A 14,117-nucleotide genomic window follows, 5' to 3' on the forward strand; every position below is an offset into this window, starting at 1 on the left:
CTTCTGAAGGGTCATTAGGTGATCCGGATACTGAAATCCTGTCATTAGCAGGTATCATTGGTTAGAGAACAAGCTTTCACACTAGGCCTTGCTTTAGCCCCAGCCGGGGAGGGGGGGAGCACTTCAAACCCCTGTAGGTAGGACTCAGTGAAATGCATTGGCAAACTGCAATGGGATGTGTGTCTTGCTACAAAAGGGCTAACATAGTTTTTGCAGGGCGCTGTGCAAAGGGCTGCTGTAGTTGGTAGGAGAGCTTTGTTAGTAGAGAACGCAGAGTCATGAGCTGGACTCACTGGCGTGGGTCCAAGGAGTGCCAATAAAATCTGGAACTGCACTGTCATTTATTTGTGTATGAAAGGAGCTGTACAGCAAGTTGTACCAGCCGTGTATAATGTGATATAATGAATTTAAAAGGTCAACATTGCAGTCCACTAGTGTTTAAAATAAAACTCTGGAAAGGTGAATTTCTGTGCTTAGAAGAGTCTCCCTTTGCAGCTGAGTTGCAAGAGAATAGATTTTCAATGAACCAGTAACTTTTGATTGCCTCAGCCTCGCTTTCTAGTTCAGACCAGTGGATACAGCTAAAGCCACCAGCTTTGATGAAGAAGGGAATCAACATTTCTCTTTCAGGCTTTGTTTGTATAAACAGGCAGCTGCTTGAATATGCTGAAGTGTGAGGAATGTGAGCAGAGAAACAGCAAAAGCAAGTGGAAATCTCTGAGAAATACCAGTAATACGTTGGACTGCAGTTCAGCATTTTGTTATGGGCATCATTTGTATTTATACTGTCAACACAGGGTGGATGAATGGAGCTACAATAAATGATACGTGCAATTTGAATTTTTCAGTGTGCTTGAGACATGATTCTGTTTCTCCAGCAAAAAAGATGACTTTTTTCTGCCATTTCAGGGATTAGGTAAATCCTCATGAGTGATGACAACAGACAGAACTGGGGCTTGCAGAAATACGGAATGCAAAATATACTTGACACTTGTGAGAAGTGAACTCTGAGCTGGTGGTGTGGTTAGGCACGCAAGTCTCATTTCACAGTGCTGAAATATTGCCTTCTCATTCTCCTATCTTGAATCATGAAACCTCACATTCTTCTAATGATTCTTTAGGAGGGAGGAGTGAAATTATTCATATAAAAACCCAGAATTGCTCAAACCACATCCCTTTTATTTATGTAGACCAAACTAGAACTTCTGCCCAAGTTTGGGTGTTTTGGGATAAAATTCTCGTAGTGTTCCCAGGCTGGTTTTCTTCTGCTCCTTTATGTTCCTGGACCTTCTTCTGATAGCCTGCTTTAAAACTTGCGTAGCTACTTTTGGTGTCAGAAATGACACTTCACTGGGTGCTCCCATGTATGGAGCACATACAGAAGAGAGGCTCAGGAAGTGAAATTTCATGGTGATTTGTTTCCCTGATGCCAGGAAAGGAGCCTGCTGCCACAAAGAAGGCTTGAGCAGCTGTTCAAGCAGCACAGGGGAAGTTGGGCATGGGCAGAGGAAGGAGGGGTTTACATTGTGTCTTGAATGAAGTAGTTGTGTCAGGAATGCAAGAGAAGGGAGGTAAAGCGAAAAGGAGGATCCTCCAAGCTTTGGACCCCATTTAGAGAAGGGTTAGAGATGGGGACCAAGGTAATGACAGAGGCACAGTGCTTAGGTTCTTGGATAATTGAAAGGCCCTTGGCTCGAGGCTGAACTTCTGGTGAAGGAGGCTGACTTCAGTGTAGAGTACTTTGAGACTGCCTGGCTGGTGTCTTACTCACTTGGGAGTTCAGAAGACCAAGAACTACAAAATGTGTTGCCTTCAGACACCTTTGCATCTCTTTCTCGTTTTTAATTCTGATAGTGCAGTAAAAGCACCTTGAGTAGTTTTTGTTTTCTAGTCAGCAAGCCCTACATGTTGTCATGTGGCAGTCAAAGAAGCAATGTTCAGCCATATTTTGCTGTTCACTCACTGATGAGCTGCGGAGTGTAACTTTCACTTGTAGCCCATAGATGTCTCAACAGCTGGTTCCCCAGAAGCTGTGTGTTTCTTTATCTGCTAGTTACCTGGGTGCTTTTCAGTACAGTCCACCTACAGAGAACTTCAAGGAGGGATCCAGGAGTTAACCATGGGCTTCTGTGGTATGGTCAGAGGAAGAGTCAGGATCAGAGTAATGGGTGTTGGTTTGGGGTCTTTGCAAGTGCTTTTGCTAAGTGCATCTGAACTGCAGACCTTTAGCTAAGTGTTGGCCTTACCTTAATAACCTTCTTTGAAAGCCTTTGTCTGATTTGCCATTTGTATTATGGTTTGTGGCAGTGGCTGTAGAAGATTTCAGGGTGGGTTTTTCTGTCTGAAGGGAAGTAGTGACTTGTAGGCTATCTAGAGAAGATGCAGTTGAAGTTTCTACAGAAAATGTTTGTGTTCTCCATTATAACAGAAGATGGGGGGTCATAAGATCTGATTTGCATTGCTAGAGGCAGGTGGGGAGTGTGGATGCTCTTGAGGCATGTTAGCCAGGTCTGTGGCTGAGGATTTGCACCAGGGGATATCGTTTTCATTGTATAACCATAAACATTATTTTGAAAAAGTCTTAAATGATTTCTATTTCCATGTTACTTTTATGGACTTGCTCTGAGTAACCTGCCATCTGGTATTTCTTTGCACAGGGCAGAATGAGGTAAGGGGGGGAGAGATGCTGGCTGCATCCATGCTGTTGCTCAGCTTCTGCTGTGGGAAATGTAACACCTCTCCCCTTTCCTTAATGCCCAGCCTGGCTCACTGCATGGAACTCTTCACAGTAAAGTCAGAGCTGACTCTCAAGGCCTGCTTTTTGGAATAGTCATAAAGCAGCTTTCTTGTAGCATGCTGGAAAAAAAATGCAGTGAAAGTCATTCTGATGACAGCTAGAGGGAAGTAATAACGTTCTTTGCAAACTTACATGTAAAGACTGAGAAAAACAAGCACAAGAGCTGTGCAAGCGAGGGAACTGTATTTGATGCTTGAGTGCTACATGCCTGTAGGAAGTTTTACTTTTAGAGATATGGGGGTCAAACAGAGATTTCCATTACCAGTTGTTTTTAACATTGGTTGTGTGGTGTTTCCCTTCTTTTTTTCTTTTTTTCTCTTTCTGATCTACTTTGGTCCCTTCAGTGTGGATTAAGCTGTGCAACATTCGTGGTATGTGCAAACCTTGCAGCAAAATAAGTTGAGCTGACTCTGCCACAATTCCTCCCCCAAATAATCAAATTAATTAATTAGTCTTTGCTCTGGGGAGGTTCTCTACTCTGCTGCATGCTGGCTGCAGGGACTAACAGGGCTGCACACGATGCCACGGTCTCCGGCACCGGTGTCTGCCCTCACCACAGCTCCCAAGCCCTTCGTGCTTTTGGGGAGGCTGTGGCAAATACATGTGTGCCCTGGGCTGCGTGCAAAACTAAAGCCCCTCTGAAAGCTTGAGGAATGTTAGATTACCCTTTTTCTTCCAGCCCCAGTGGCTGATGTGAGCATGCTCCGTGCATGCATGGCACTGGCTATTTGCCAGGTTTAGTGTAATTTTTATTTTTTTTTTGAATGAGTGAGTGAATGAATGAATGAATACCTGATTAAGTTAATGAAGCTGAGCCAATGGTGGGAGGGAGCGACTTGGCTGCTGCCTGCTCTAAGAGATCTGGCAGCACATTAGACTTGCATAACGCTTTACAGCTCCATGCTGCGCTCCATATGAGCCACAGGAGAGGGCTGCAATAATTACTCGGCTTTTCGATTGAAACCAGCTGCAGGTAGCTAGTCATCCTTTTGTCCATTTCACTGGTGTCGGGGAGTCACTTGTCTTGCGCCGTGGATTTCCAGTGGCAGATGGGTAAGATGCTCTCACAGAAGTGATCGCAGCGGTGAGAAAGCATGTTCGTGGCTCAGTGGCTTTTACAAAAGGTCCATTCAGATTTCCAAGCTGTGATTCACTGGACCCACAGGTTCAATGCAGGAATGTTTTTAGTTCCCGAGTTCAAAACTCCTATATAAATAACCTTTATGGGTGCTGTATGATTTTTTTGTTTTCTTGTTCTTTCTTCACTTGGCTGGGAGAAGGGGAGCAAAAGGTTTTCTTGTATCTGTTTTTTTGTAAGAAAAGTCATTTTTAAATCCTCAGAGTTCTTTTTGATGGTTGTTTAAAGCAAGTTCTTTCTGGCAGTCCTGGATGGTACATACCTTTGTTTCTCACATACTTAAATTAAGAGTACTGGCACTGCCTGTTAGCACACCGCCTTCATTTGTCAACGTTCCCTGCTTGAGAGCAACAATGATGATTTGCATTCTTAGTTGGAACGGGTGGGTTTTTTAATTGCAACTGGAGCCTGTGACTGTGGAGCCTGCTATGTTGTTTTAATCCTGCATTATTTCATTTTCTTTTGATTGTTTTCTCTGTTGCCTAGTCAGATAGAACAGTCAGGGCAATCTCGCCCTCGCTGTGCTGGCCTCAGTCAAGTGACACTGGTGATGGATTTGGGCTCTGTGCCCATTTTATCTGCCTGCCATGCTCCCCATTAAGCAGGAGGGAAGCTCCCTGCAACGCTGAGTCAGGAAGACTACTTATTAGTAGTCCCTTCATTCTGTGGGCTGCTGGGCCAGGGCAAGCATTTCAGAGGGAGAGGGGGTGCAGAACAGTTGGTCTAGATTTTTTCTTGCCCACATGTATTCATACATGCACTGACCCCGACAACTTTTGCCTGTGCTGAGATTGTCAATTTGAGGGTCTGCGCAGGACAAGTGGGCAGTGCTGCAGGGCACACCCAAACATAGCTGACCCTGAATGAGGAAGAAAAAAAAAGAATTGGAGAAAAAGAGGTGGCTGAGGAGCATGTTGAACTCACTCTCAACCCTCTGCAGTGCTGGCAGAATGTGCTGCATGCCTCAAGACCAGGGTGAGCTGCCAGGGTTTGGTTTTGTTAGTGGTGATGGTCAGTGATCCTGATTTGGGAGGGCAGCAAGTGTGTGCCATATGAACAAGGGCTCATGCTAAATAGCTTCAAGTTAAAGCTTTGCTGAATGAAGTCTGAGAGAAGGCAAGGTGCTGGAATACATTTCAAGGGGAATTTAACATCAGTTCACGTTTCACACTTTACAGATGGACTAATTATAGTCTAATTTGCTAGCACATGGAATCTACCAGAGAAGCAGTATGTGGGGAGGACTTCCAAGGAAAGGCAGTGAGCATGCAGCTGACCTTTCCAAATCTGCCCCTCAATCCGTGCTCTCACACTGACCAGCCCCTTATCAGCCAGGCTTAAAGGCACGCTGCTCCCCAGGAGTGCCTGTGCTTATCTGTAAAATGGCTGCTCCGAGTTGGCTGCTGCTCGCTGGTGTTACCGGCTGGATCTTCAAAGGGGTGAAACGCCCCCGGTTTCTGTAATTTTTCGTGGGGGTCTTACTCATGTCTCCTGGCAGCAAAGCCAGGCATCTCTCTAATGTGTTTTGCAGGAGGAGAGAACGTTAGTGAGCATTTTCAGACACATGGAAGGAGACCTGTGTGACATATCTGCAGTACAAATGTGTTCATACAGGCATGACAGTTTCTGTCACAAGTTAAAATGAGTGGCGAGTGGGTGTCGCTACGTTTATAGTCACTCATGTGAAATTTTCAATGGAAAATTGTGTAGGCAGCTCCCATTGTAGCTGGGCACATTTTAGATAAATGAAAAACATCAACAAAGTAATTTCGGTATTAGACTTGTTTATAAATGAACTCTATTCACTCATTTAAGCTGCAGAAGCGCCTCTAGGGGACGGGTGTAAGAGTAAAGGATGTCGCTGCGTACTGTGAGGCAGACTGGTCTTGGCAGCCCAACGTCCTGCTTTGGCAGCAGTCAGTGCAGTGCAGGAGATAGAAGGTTAGACGCTGCACTGGCCACTTGCAAAGCAGCGTAGGTGGGATCCACCTTTGCATCCCAGTGTCAGTGGGGTTGAAGGAGAACTTCAATATATGTGTGTTTGCTCCACAGCTTCTGTGCTGCCACCACAGACCCTGTGTGTGTGGAGGAGTATGCCAGCTTTCCAAGCATCTTGGATTGGTGGTCCTCATGCTCCTGGTACCGCTGCCTCTGAGGCTTCGGGACCAGGGCTTTAGAGGGGTTTGACAGACCTCTCTCAGGTAGTAAAGGCTTCAGTACAGCATCGTGGTAAATTGCCATGAGGCTGGAATGTGCTCCAGCGTCACACCTGGATCAGCTCTGCATGTGGGACTGTGCAGCTCAGACAGCCTAAGCTGAAACCCCAGGCCCGAGCAGCTCCAGGACTTTCCTTTGTGGCTGCAGATAGAGGTGCTTCTTATAGGCTCAGCTGAGGTGCACTTTCTGCTGTACACCTGAGAGAGAAAGCTGTGCATCAAGCTGTGCACACTCTCATGGCTTTGCCCCAGGACTCAGACCCTTACTTAGCAGTTAACATCCTTCCCCTTCCTCCACAGAGGCAGAAGGCTCTGGAGACCAGTGCTTCACTCTCAAAAAATTTTCAGTGTTGTCAGCATTGTCAGCTCTTGCATTTTTATCACTAGTCTGTAGATATCTGATACTGTTTCACAAAACCCTGGTTCCTGGTGTCAAATGATGTGATGGAAAATTCCACTTTTAGCTAAAATAGTAAGTTTCAGATCTCGTGGGTTGCAGGGAAAAGCTAGAGACCTTGAGCCTGAAAGGCCTCACGCAGCAGGAGGGCAAGTTGAAAGAAAAACTACTACTACTACTAATATTAATAATAATACCTTCTGCCTTTTTAATTTTAATCTTTTGTTTGTAAACCAGTATCATGTGTTTCAGAGGCATGAAGTGGGGCCTGACTTGTGATATTTGAGAGCCCAGGTTTGGCACTGCGAGGCAGGAGTTTCCTGTGCCCAAGGGTGCTGCCCACAGGGAGGGTGGCAGGATGGCCAACACACCCAAGCCCTCCGATGACAGCCCTGCCAGGGTGTCAGCTTGTGGCTCTTGGAGGAAACACTTCTTGCTTCCAGCCTGCCTGGCATCTTTTACTGTGCTCTGTGGTACCACCTCTCTGCAAACAATGCTGGAAGAGGAGGGATCAGCTTTGCTAATAGCTTTTGTTCTGTAAAAAGGGAATGTAGCTGTGAACCTATTTAGATCACCCATGACACTCAGAGTCCTGCAAGGTTTACATGTTAGTGCACAGAAAGGTATGCTGTGCATCCAGAGCACGGCATGACTTTTACAGATGCTGAAAATAGGGGCATCTATCCTGTTGCAGAACCAGCTGATGGCACCCAGATGAATTGACGGCAGAAACCTCCAAACTTATGAAAGTTAATTCCAACTCTTCATTCAGCAGTTATCTTAACTAAAATTGAAGCTAATCCTAGTGCCATATTCCTGTGCAGTTCACTAGCACCACACAAAATAACGGTGTGTCCCTAATCACAATGTAACCATTGTAAGACAGGAGGCATGTGCCCTGCTTAGGACATGCACATCTCTCCTTATCATCAAAATTCAGGAGCTAAGCAGCAGAAATAGATAGTTAATCACTGGAGTAGCTTTCTAATAATGAATTTGTATCGTCTGCATTCATGGATGGCTGTCCTGGAACTCCATTATCTGTCTGTCCTTTTTGGAATGTGTCTCACACTATTTTTTTCTTCCTAAATCTTCCTCTCTGAACTTTGGTACTTACATATTTGCATCATAAAGTTCCATGGGAATGTGGAGCCATTAGTCATCTCACATCCACTGATGTGCTTGCTGAGGTTTGCTTGTATCACTGGCTTTTTTTATTGTGTGGAGTCTGTCTGATCTGACCGGGGAGAGGAAGGACGTGCAGAATAGCTGCTCACTGTGCCGAAACCTGTAGCAATTTGCTGTGGCGGATTCCCAGAAGTATAATAAGAGCTAACACTGCAGTGGACAATCTGTCTTGCAGATGTGGTGCTGATCAGGAATCCTTTCATTTTAGGAGGAGAATTTCAAATTTTATTAGAGGTTTTCATGTTTCTTATTAATGGATCTCTGCAGTTGGCCCTCCTGGGAATTCTGCCAGAGAGCTGTGAAATTGGTCGGATTGGACAATAAACTCCTATAGCTATTGTTGGCGTGCGCTGAGCTGCACATGGCAAGGCTAATGGAATCTGTAGCAGTTACAACAATGAATATGTAGCTGGCAGCGGGCAGGGTGTAGAGTGGGGGGGAAAGCTGGCATATAGATCTGAGAGCCAGAATGCAGCTGCAGAGCCCTCTGCAATGTGTCTGTCTTTTCATCTCTCTGAATCTGATCCTGCAAGATGCCAGCCTCCTTGGAGGGGAGGGGAGAGGTGGGACGGAGTCCCCTCCCATCTCACTGATTTCCAGCACTGCCGAAATTACTCACTCATCCTATCATGATAGGATGGGCGGGTGATTTGAGGCGGGAGCATCAGACTGCGCTGCTGCTTCTGCCCAGTAACACCCCAGACATAAAGAGCCTTGTGTCAGGCTCAATGCTTTGAATATTGCATTATCATCTACATGCCAGGCAGGGCAACGGTGTCTGACACGGGGAAGACCCAGTTTTGTAATTGCAAATGTAAATGTGAGAATTTACTGGTCATACCCGGAGCTGGAAGGTGAAAGTTGAAAAGTCATCATAATCTGTGTGTTACTAGGCTTTGGGATCAAAGGAGACTTTTGACAGGAAGTGACTGTTTTGAATTGAATATCCCTGAAGTTGGAGGCTGCCTGCTGTACCCCGTGGGTGCTTGCTCCTCTCAGTGAGGCAATGAAGCAAATGGCCTCAGCCCTTGCTCCTGGTGGTACATGTCAGTGTGAGCTTGCTGGCAGACACAGGACTTTCAAAATCTAATAATCCAGTATCCTCTCCCTGGTTTTAAATTTATTGAATTAAATTAATAGAAAAACACGTTTTGGGAAACATAGTGGGATTTAAAGTGACTTGCAGAGAGACGCTGGAGTTTTGCATGCTTGAAAATGCACATCCTGAGCTCCAGTGAGCAATCCCTCTGGGGCCAGAGCAAGCCCAGATGGTGACTCCTCCAAGTGATTATTTTTCTGCCTTAAGCCTTTCCAGGAATTTGAGTGTGGGCAGGCTGCCAGCGGACACTGGCTGTCCAGACACTTTAGCAATGTTCCATGTGTACTCGCTGCCAGAGATACCAAAGTCCAGCTGCTCTCCCTGATCTCTTTGTCCCCTTTACCTTCCCAGCCATAATTACACATGCCTGCATGCACGCACGCACTTGTGTGACACACACACAAGTAGAAAGCAGGAGCAAAAAATCACCTGGTATTTGCAGCTTGTTTGCATATCTCACAAATCGTGATTGACAGCTCTGAAGTTAAGGAGAAAGGAAATCTTGAGAGTTGGAAAAATGACTTGAATCCAAAAAAAAAAAAAAAGAGCATACAAATAACAAACCCTGCAGCACACCGCAGAAGGCAGCCGTTTGTCTTTCTAGGACAGCCAGCAAAAAAAACTGTTTAACCAGGTTTTGTACCTCTTGCCTTTGAGACAGTCATGTTTGGGTTGTCTCCCTTTCATTGCCTCCCAAACAAAATCAGTCCTGTCTTATCATTGTTGCTGGAACTTGAATTATGCTGAAAAGTAACCATTTTACTTTTAAGTCTTGAAGCAGAAATAGGCTGTTTTATGCTGCACATTTGCATTTTTTGCAGATCCAGTCCTGTGCCTGTTAAGAGTTCAAAGTCTTACTGTGAAGTGCTTGGGCTCGGAAAAGTGGGGCAGTATTCACTGCTCTATGGCTGTCTCATCCCTTGTCTATTAAGTTTGTTCATTCCTCCTGTGTTCTCCAGGAGATTTTGGTCAGCCCTTTTGTTACCAGTAATGATGAAGTCAGCTGTATGAAAGATTTACACGCACAAAAAAAAGCCCAAAACCCAAAAGATTGAGTATTTGGTATTTTTGAAGGATGTTAGCCTTGAAATTGGAGGCCACCCAAAACTGAGTGGTACAATGCTATTTAGCAGAACAAAACCTTTGCATCAGCTTCTGCAGAATGAAACTTCATTTCACAGAACTTCATAGTTACACTTTTGATGCAGAGAAGCTGAACCCAGATGCCTTGGACTTTTGGAATCACTCGTTTTGGAGAGCCTGGTTTATCCATAACAGCACTCTGTTCGGTCTCATGTACCAGCTCCTGATCTGTTACAGGCAGAGAAGCCAGTCGTCTGCTTCCAGCTTTTTCCCATGGGAGTGTATTTAAATTCTGGGTTTGCAGCTCGTGTCCATATCCAGGAGAGACTGGAGGATGGTCTGAGCCCAGCACAGCCTCCCTGTGGCAAAGGGAGCAGGATGAGCATCCCATGTTGAGGGTGTCCCCCCGCAGTGTCCCTGGGCAGCCACCTCGGCCAGGATCTGCTGACTTACCTTGCAAAGCCAACTGCCCCGGGCAGAAGGCTACAGTGAGCTAAAGTTAACCAAGGATGACTGCGCAAATGTGAGCTCGGCGATTTTATTTTTAGTCGAACTTAAAAAGAAAAATCTGTAAGTCATGTGTAATATAATAATTTTAGCTGTTGCCAAGACACGCTGAGCAACTGTTAGGAGGAGGGGGAAGACCCATGCTGATCTAGCAGGGACCCTGTCTCCTGGCTGCCCTTGTCCAGCCGCGGTTGCAGGGCTGAGGTGGTGGTGCTGACAGATCAGGGCAGGTCAGGATACCAGTGTCCTGTCAGCGCTCAGCAGCGACCGCTGCCCCGGGGCTGCTGTGCTCAAGGCCTCACTGGCCTTTGCTCATATGAAGCTGCTCCAAGTCCTTCCTTCCTCCCTGCGGCCTGAAAGCCAGGGAATCCACCCTGAAACAGTGCTTTACCTGCCTCCCCCTGGCTCTGGCTATTGGTGTTTCATTACTGTTTATCAATATTTAAAGAATGGAATAATTAACTTAAGACTGATTGTATCAAACCATTGGAAGGTTTGGACTTTCCTGCAGGCTTACAGCAGCTTGGAGGACCATAAACGTAAAGGATGCTCTTAAAAGATAGGTTTAATCTTAGTCTAGTGTGTCTTCAAAGTACTTCATACACATATAAACATCAGGCTTATTGTTCATTAGAAGCGAGGCAGCAGGGAAAGAAATTCCCCAAAGGAATATTACTTGCCGTAAGATAAGTATCATTACTGCTGCTCAGCATTCCCTTTAAAGTGGGCTATATCCTATTTCCATCTTCTTTCTCATCCACTGTTAATTCTTTCTCTCTCCATTTTCCTTACATGTATGCATGCTTTTCTTGTTAGGGCGCTGGTCATGTGAGCTGTGTGGTTTCTCAGCACCCATTCTTGCATAACTTTCAAAACAGCCAGAAATGCAGGTGATAGGCAGTGGCTGGACAGGGGCAGGGGAAAAGTTTCACTCTCCATGAAGCTTGTTATGGGACAAGGCAAGGTAAGTTTCAGGAGGACATGGGAAGACTGACAGCTCCTTTTGCTTTTTTCCAAAGCATGATGTGTTTTAGTTAGAGTGTTTTCCTTAGCAGATATTGAAAGAGTTAGGAAGACTTTGTTGACTTTTCTGCCTTTGAGGGAATTAAGTGATGGAGAGCAGAGAAAGCAGCTGTTTCACTCCAATAGCAAAATCAATACAAAGTGGTGGGGGCTCCTGGTTTGGATCAGGAAGCCCAAACATGGTTTTTCAAGCAGTTCTGGTGAGGCAACCCCAGGACTGAGTTTGCTTAGCGTTTGGACATATGGCCACGTCCGTGAATGTGGTACCTGCAGCCTCTCTGGTCTGGCAGTCACTAAGAAACAGGAGGGTTGGATCCTGCTGGAGATGGAGATGGCGCCAGCGCCTGGCTATGGCCAACCTGCATGTGGCAGGGAGCATCTCCCAGCACAGAGTCCTGACTGAATACCTGGATGTGAGGTGTCAATAGCAGCAGGAGTTCAAAGCACTGGGTGGAAAAAAAACCCCACCACACATCAAAAACCTGGCTCAGAGCCATCTCTGGCTCTGGGTTGCTGCTGTAAATAGATCGCGTGGCTGAGGTTCATTGCCAGACTGGTAGATGAAGGGCACGTGTGCCTGTAATGAGCTGTGGTGTGGGGGGGGACAGGAGGCAGCTGCTGCCCCCACAGCCCTGCGCAGTGTGACGTGTACTCGCCCTGTGGGTGACGCTGGGGTTCAGGGGTTTAGGAGTAACCCACTACCTTTTCTCTGCACCACTAATAGCTACTTGTTGCTAATGTAAATATTTTGTGCGCGCCTGTTCCTCGGGGCTCCCTGCCGTGCTCCCATGGTTTTTTAGGACACAGGAGGGTAAAGGCAACTCTGTTGTTGCAGGGGAAGGAGAAGCTGGAAGAACAAATCGGGAGCCATAGACACATGGAGGGTTTTCCCAGAGGAAGGAGAAGAGGCCTTGGGAAATAAATGACTGCTGCTAAATGTGGCAAGTTATGGCCAGAGAGTTTCTGATCTGCCTAGAGTTTTAAATGTTTTCCTAATGCATCAGCAGACATGGCCAGGATTTTTGCCGCTGTTTACAATGCAGTTGTCAACTGCTCCTCGACATGAGAGTGGCAGTGCCTGACCGTTTGATTTTTTTCATAGGTTTTTTCCTTGTTTGCTATTTTGGGTTGTCTGCTCCTTTGTTTTCATTTCTCAGTGCTGGTGATGTGACTCCCTCCTCCCTTGCCCACCCTCTCGTTGCAGAATCCAGAGGAGCTGTCGGAGGATCGCGCTCACAGGGAGATGATTCCTCATGAAGTCACTGGATCCCTTGCAGAAATCAAATGTGACTTTCCGTTTATCAGACTGAAATCAGAGCCAGCCAGACAGTGAAGCAAGCACAGTGGAGGGGGGACGGCGAAAGATGAAATCCAACCAAGAGCGGAGCAATGAATGCCTGCCACCTAAGAAGCGAGAAATCCCTGCCACCAGCCTGCCCTCGAATGCCAAACGAAAACCACCGTGCAGATAACCTAGCATGGCTCCCCAGCACACCTGGTGGCCAGGGCAGCCTGGGGGGCCGGCACCGGCCCGGGGGGACGTCATCGGTGGAGGCAGGTTTGCAGCAGGGTTTGCACAAGTCACTGTCTGCAGGGCTGGACTATTCCCCGCCGAGCGCGCCCAGGTCCGTTCCGGCCTCCACCACTCTTCCCACGGTGTACTCACCCGCCCTCTCCCAGTCAGGGACCCCCGTTTCCCCCGTGCAGTACACACACCTGCAACACACCTTCCAGTTCGTTGGGCCCCAGTACAGTGGATCGTACACCGGATTCATCCCCTCACAGCTGATTTCCCCAACAGCCAATTCTGCGACCGGCGCCGTGGCGGCGGCCACGGCCGTTGCGACCACTCCATCCCAGCGCTCCCAGCTGGAGGCATATTCCACTTTGCTGGCCAGCATGAGTGGCTTAAACCAGCAGGGGCACAAAGTTGAGCCGCACATGGTCAGGACGCCTGGACTGATTGCTGCCGGGTCTCCTCCACCCACCCAGCAGAACCAGTACGTCCACATTTCCAGCTCTTCCCAGAGCACTGTCAGAAATGTCTCTCCTCCAACCATCCCGGTCCCCCTGCACCCACATCAGACAGTGATCCCGCACACCCTCACCCTCGGCCCTTCCTCCCAAGTGGTGGTGCAGTACACTGACTCGGGGGGCCACTTCGTCACCAGGGATCCCCCCAAGAAACCCGAGAGCAGCCGGCTGCAGGCGATGCAAGCCAAGGAGGTACTGAACGGCGAGATAGAGAAGAGCAGGAGGTACGGCATCTCACCTTCTGCCGACATGGGTCTAGTCAAAGCAGGCAATAAACCAGCTCCCCATCATTATGAGACCAGGGTCCTGGTAGTCCGCTCGAGGCCGGCTTAGTACGGCGTGCGGGATTCCTCAGGTGTCCGAGCCTCCGTCATGGTGGTCCCCAACAGCAGCACGCCCACGGCAGACATGGAGGTGCAGCAGGCCACCAACCGTGAGGCCTCTCCTTCAACCCTCAATGACAAGGGAAGCTTGCACTTAGGAAAGCCAACCCACCGGTCCTACGCCTTGTCTCCGCAGCAGGCTCTGGGCCACGAGGGGGTGAAGGCGGTGGCCACGCTGTCCCCTCACACCGTCATTCAGACCACCCACAGCGCCTCCGAGCAACTCCCTGTCGGGCTGCCTGCCCCGGCCTT

The 14,117-nt window shown here is 47.6% G+C and overlaps 1 protein-coding gene across 1 annotated transcript in view; it reads left to right on the top strand.

The window, feature by feature from the left end:
• The window catches only part of ATXN1 (ataxin 1), an 84,542-nt gene that overhangs the window by 61,774 nt on the left and 8,651 nt on the right, over positions 1-14,117 (top strand). The window contains 2 exon segments of the mRNA XM_009072479.1: positions 12,653-12,889; positions 12,891-14,106. Of these exon segments, the coding sequence (XP_009070727.1) occupies positions 12,813-12,889; positions 12,891-14,106 (1,293 nt within the window). The 5' untranslated portion in view covers positions 12,653-12,812.

This window comes from Acanthisitta chloris, unplaced genomic scaffold (genome assembly GCF_000695815.1).
Source record: "Acanthisitta chloris isolate BGI_N310 unplaced genomic scaffold, ASM69581v1 scaffold234, whole genome shotgun sequence".
NCBI lineage: Eukaryota > Metazoa > Chordata > Aves > Passeriformes > Acanthisittidae > Acanthisitta > Acanthisitta chloris.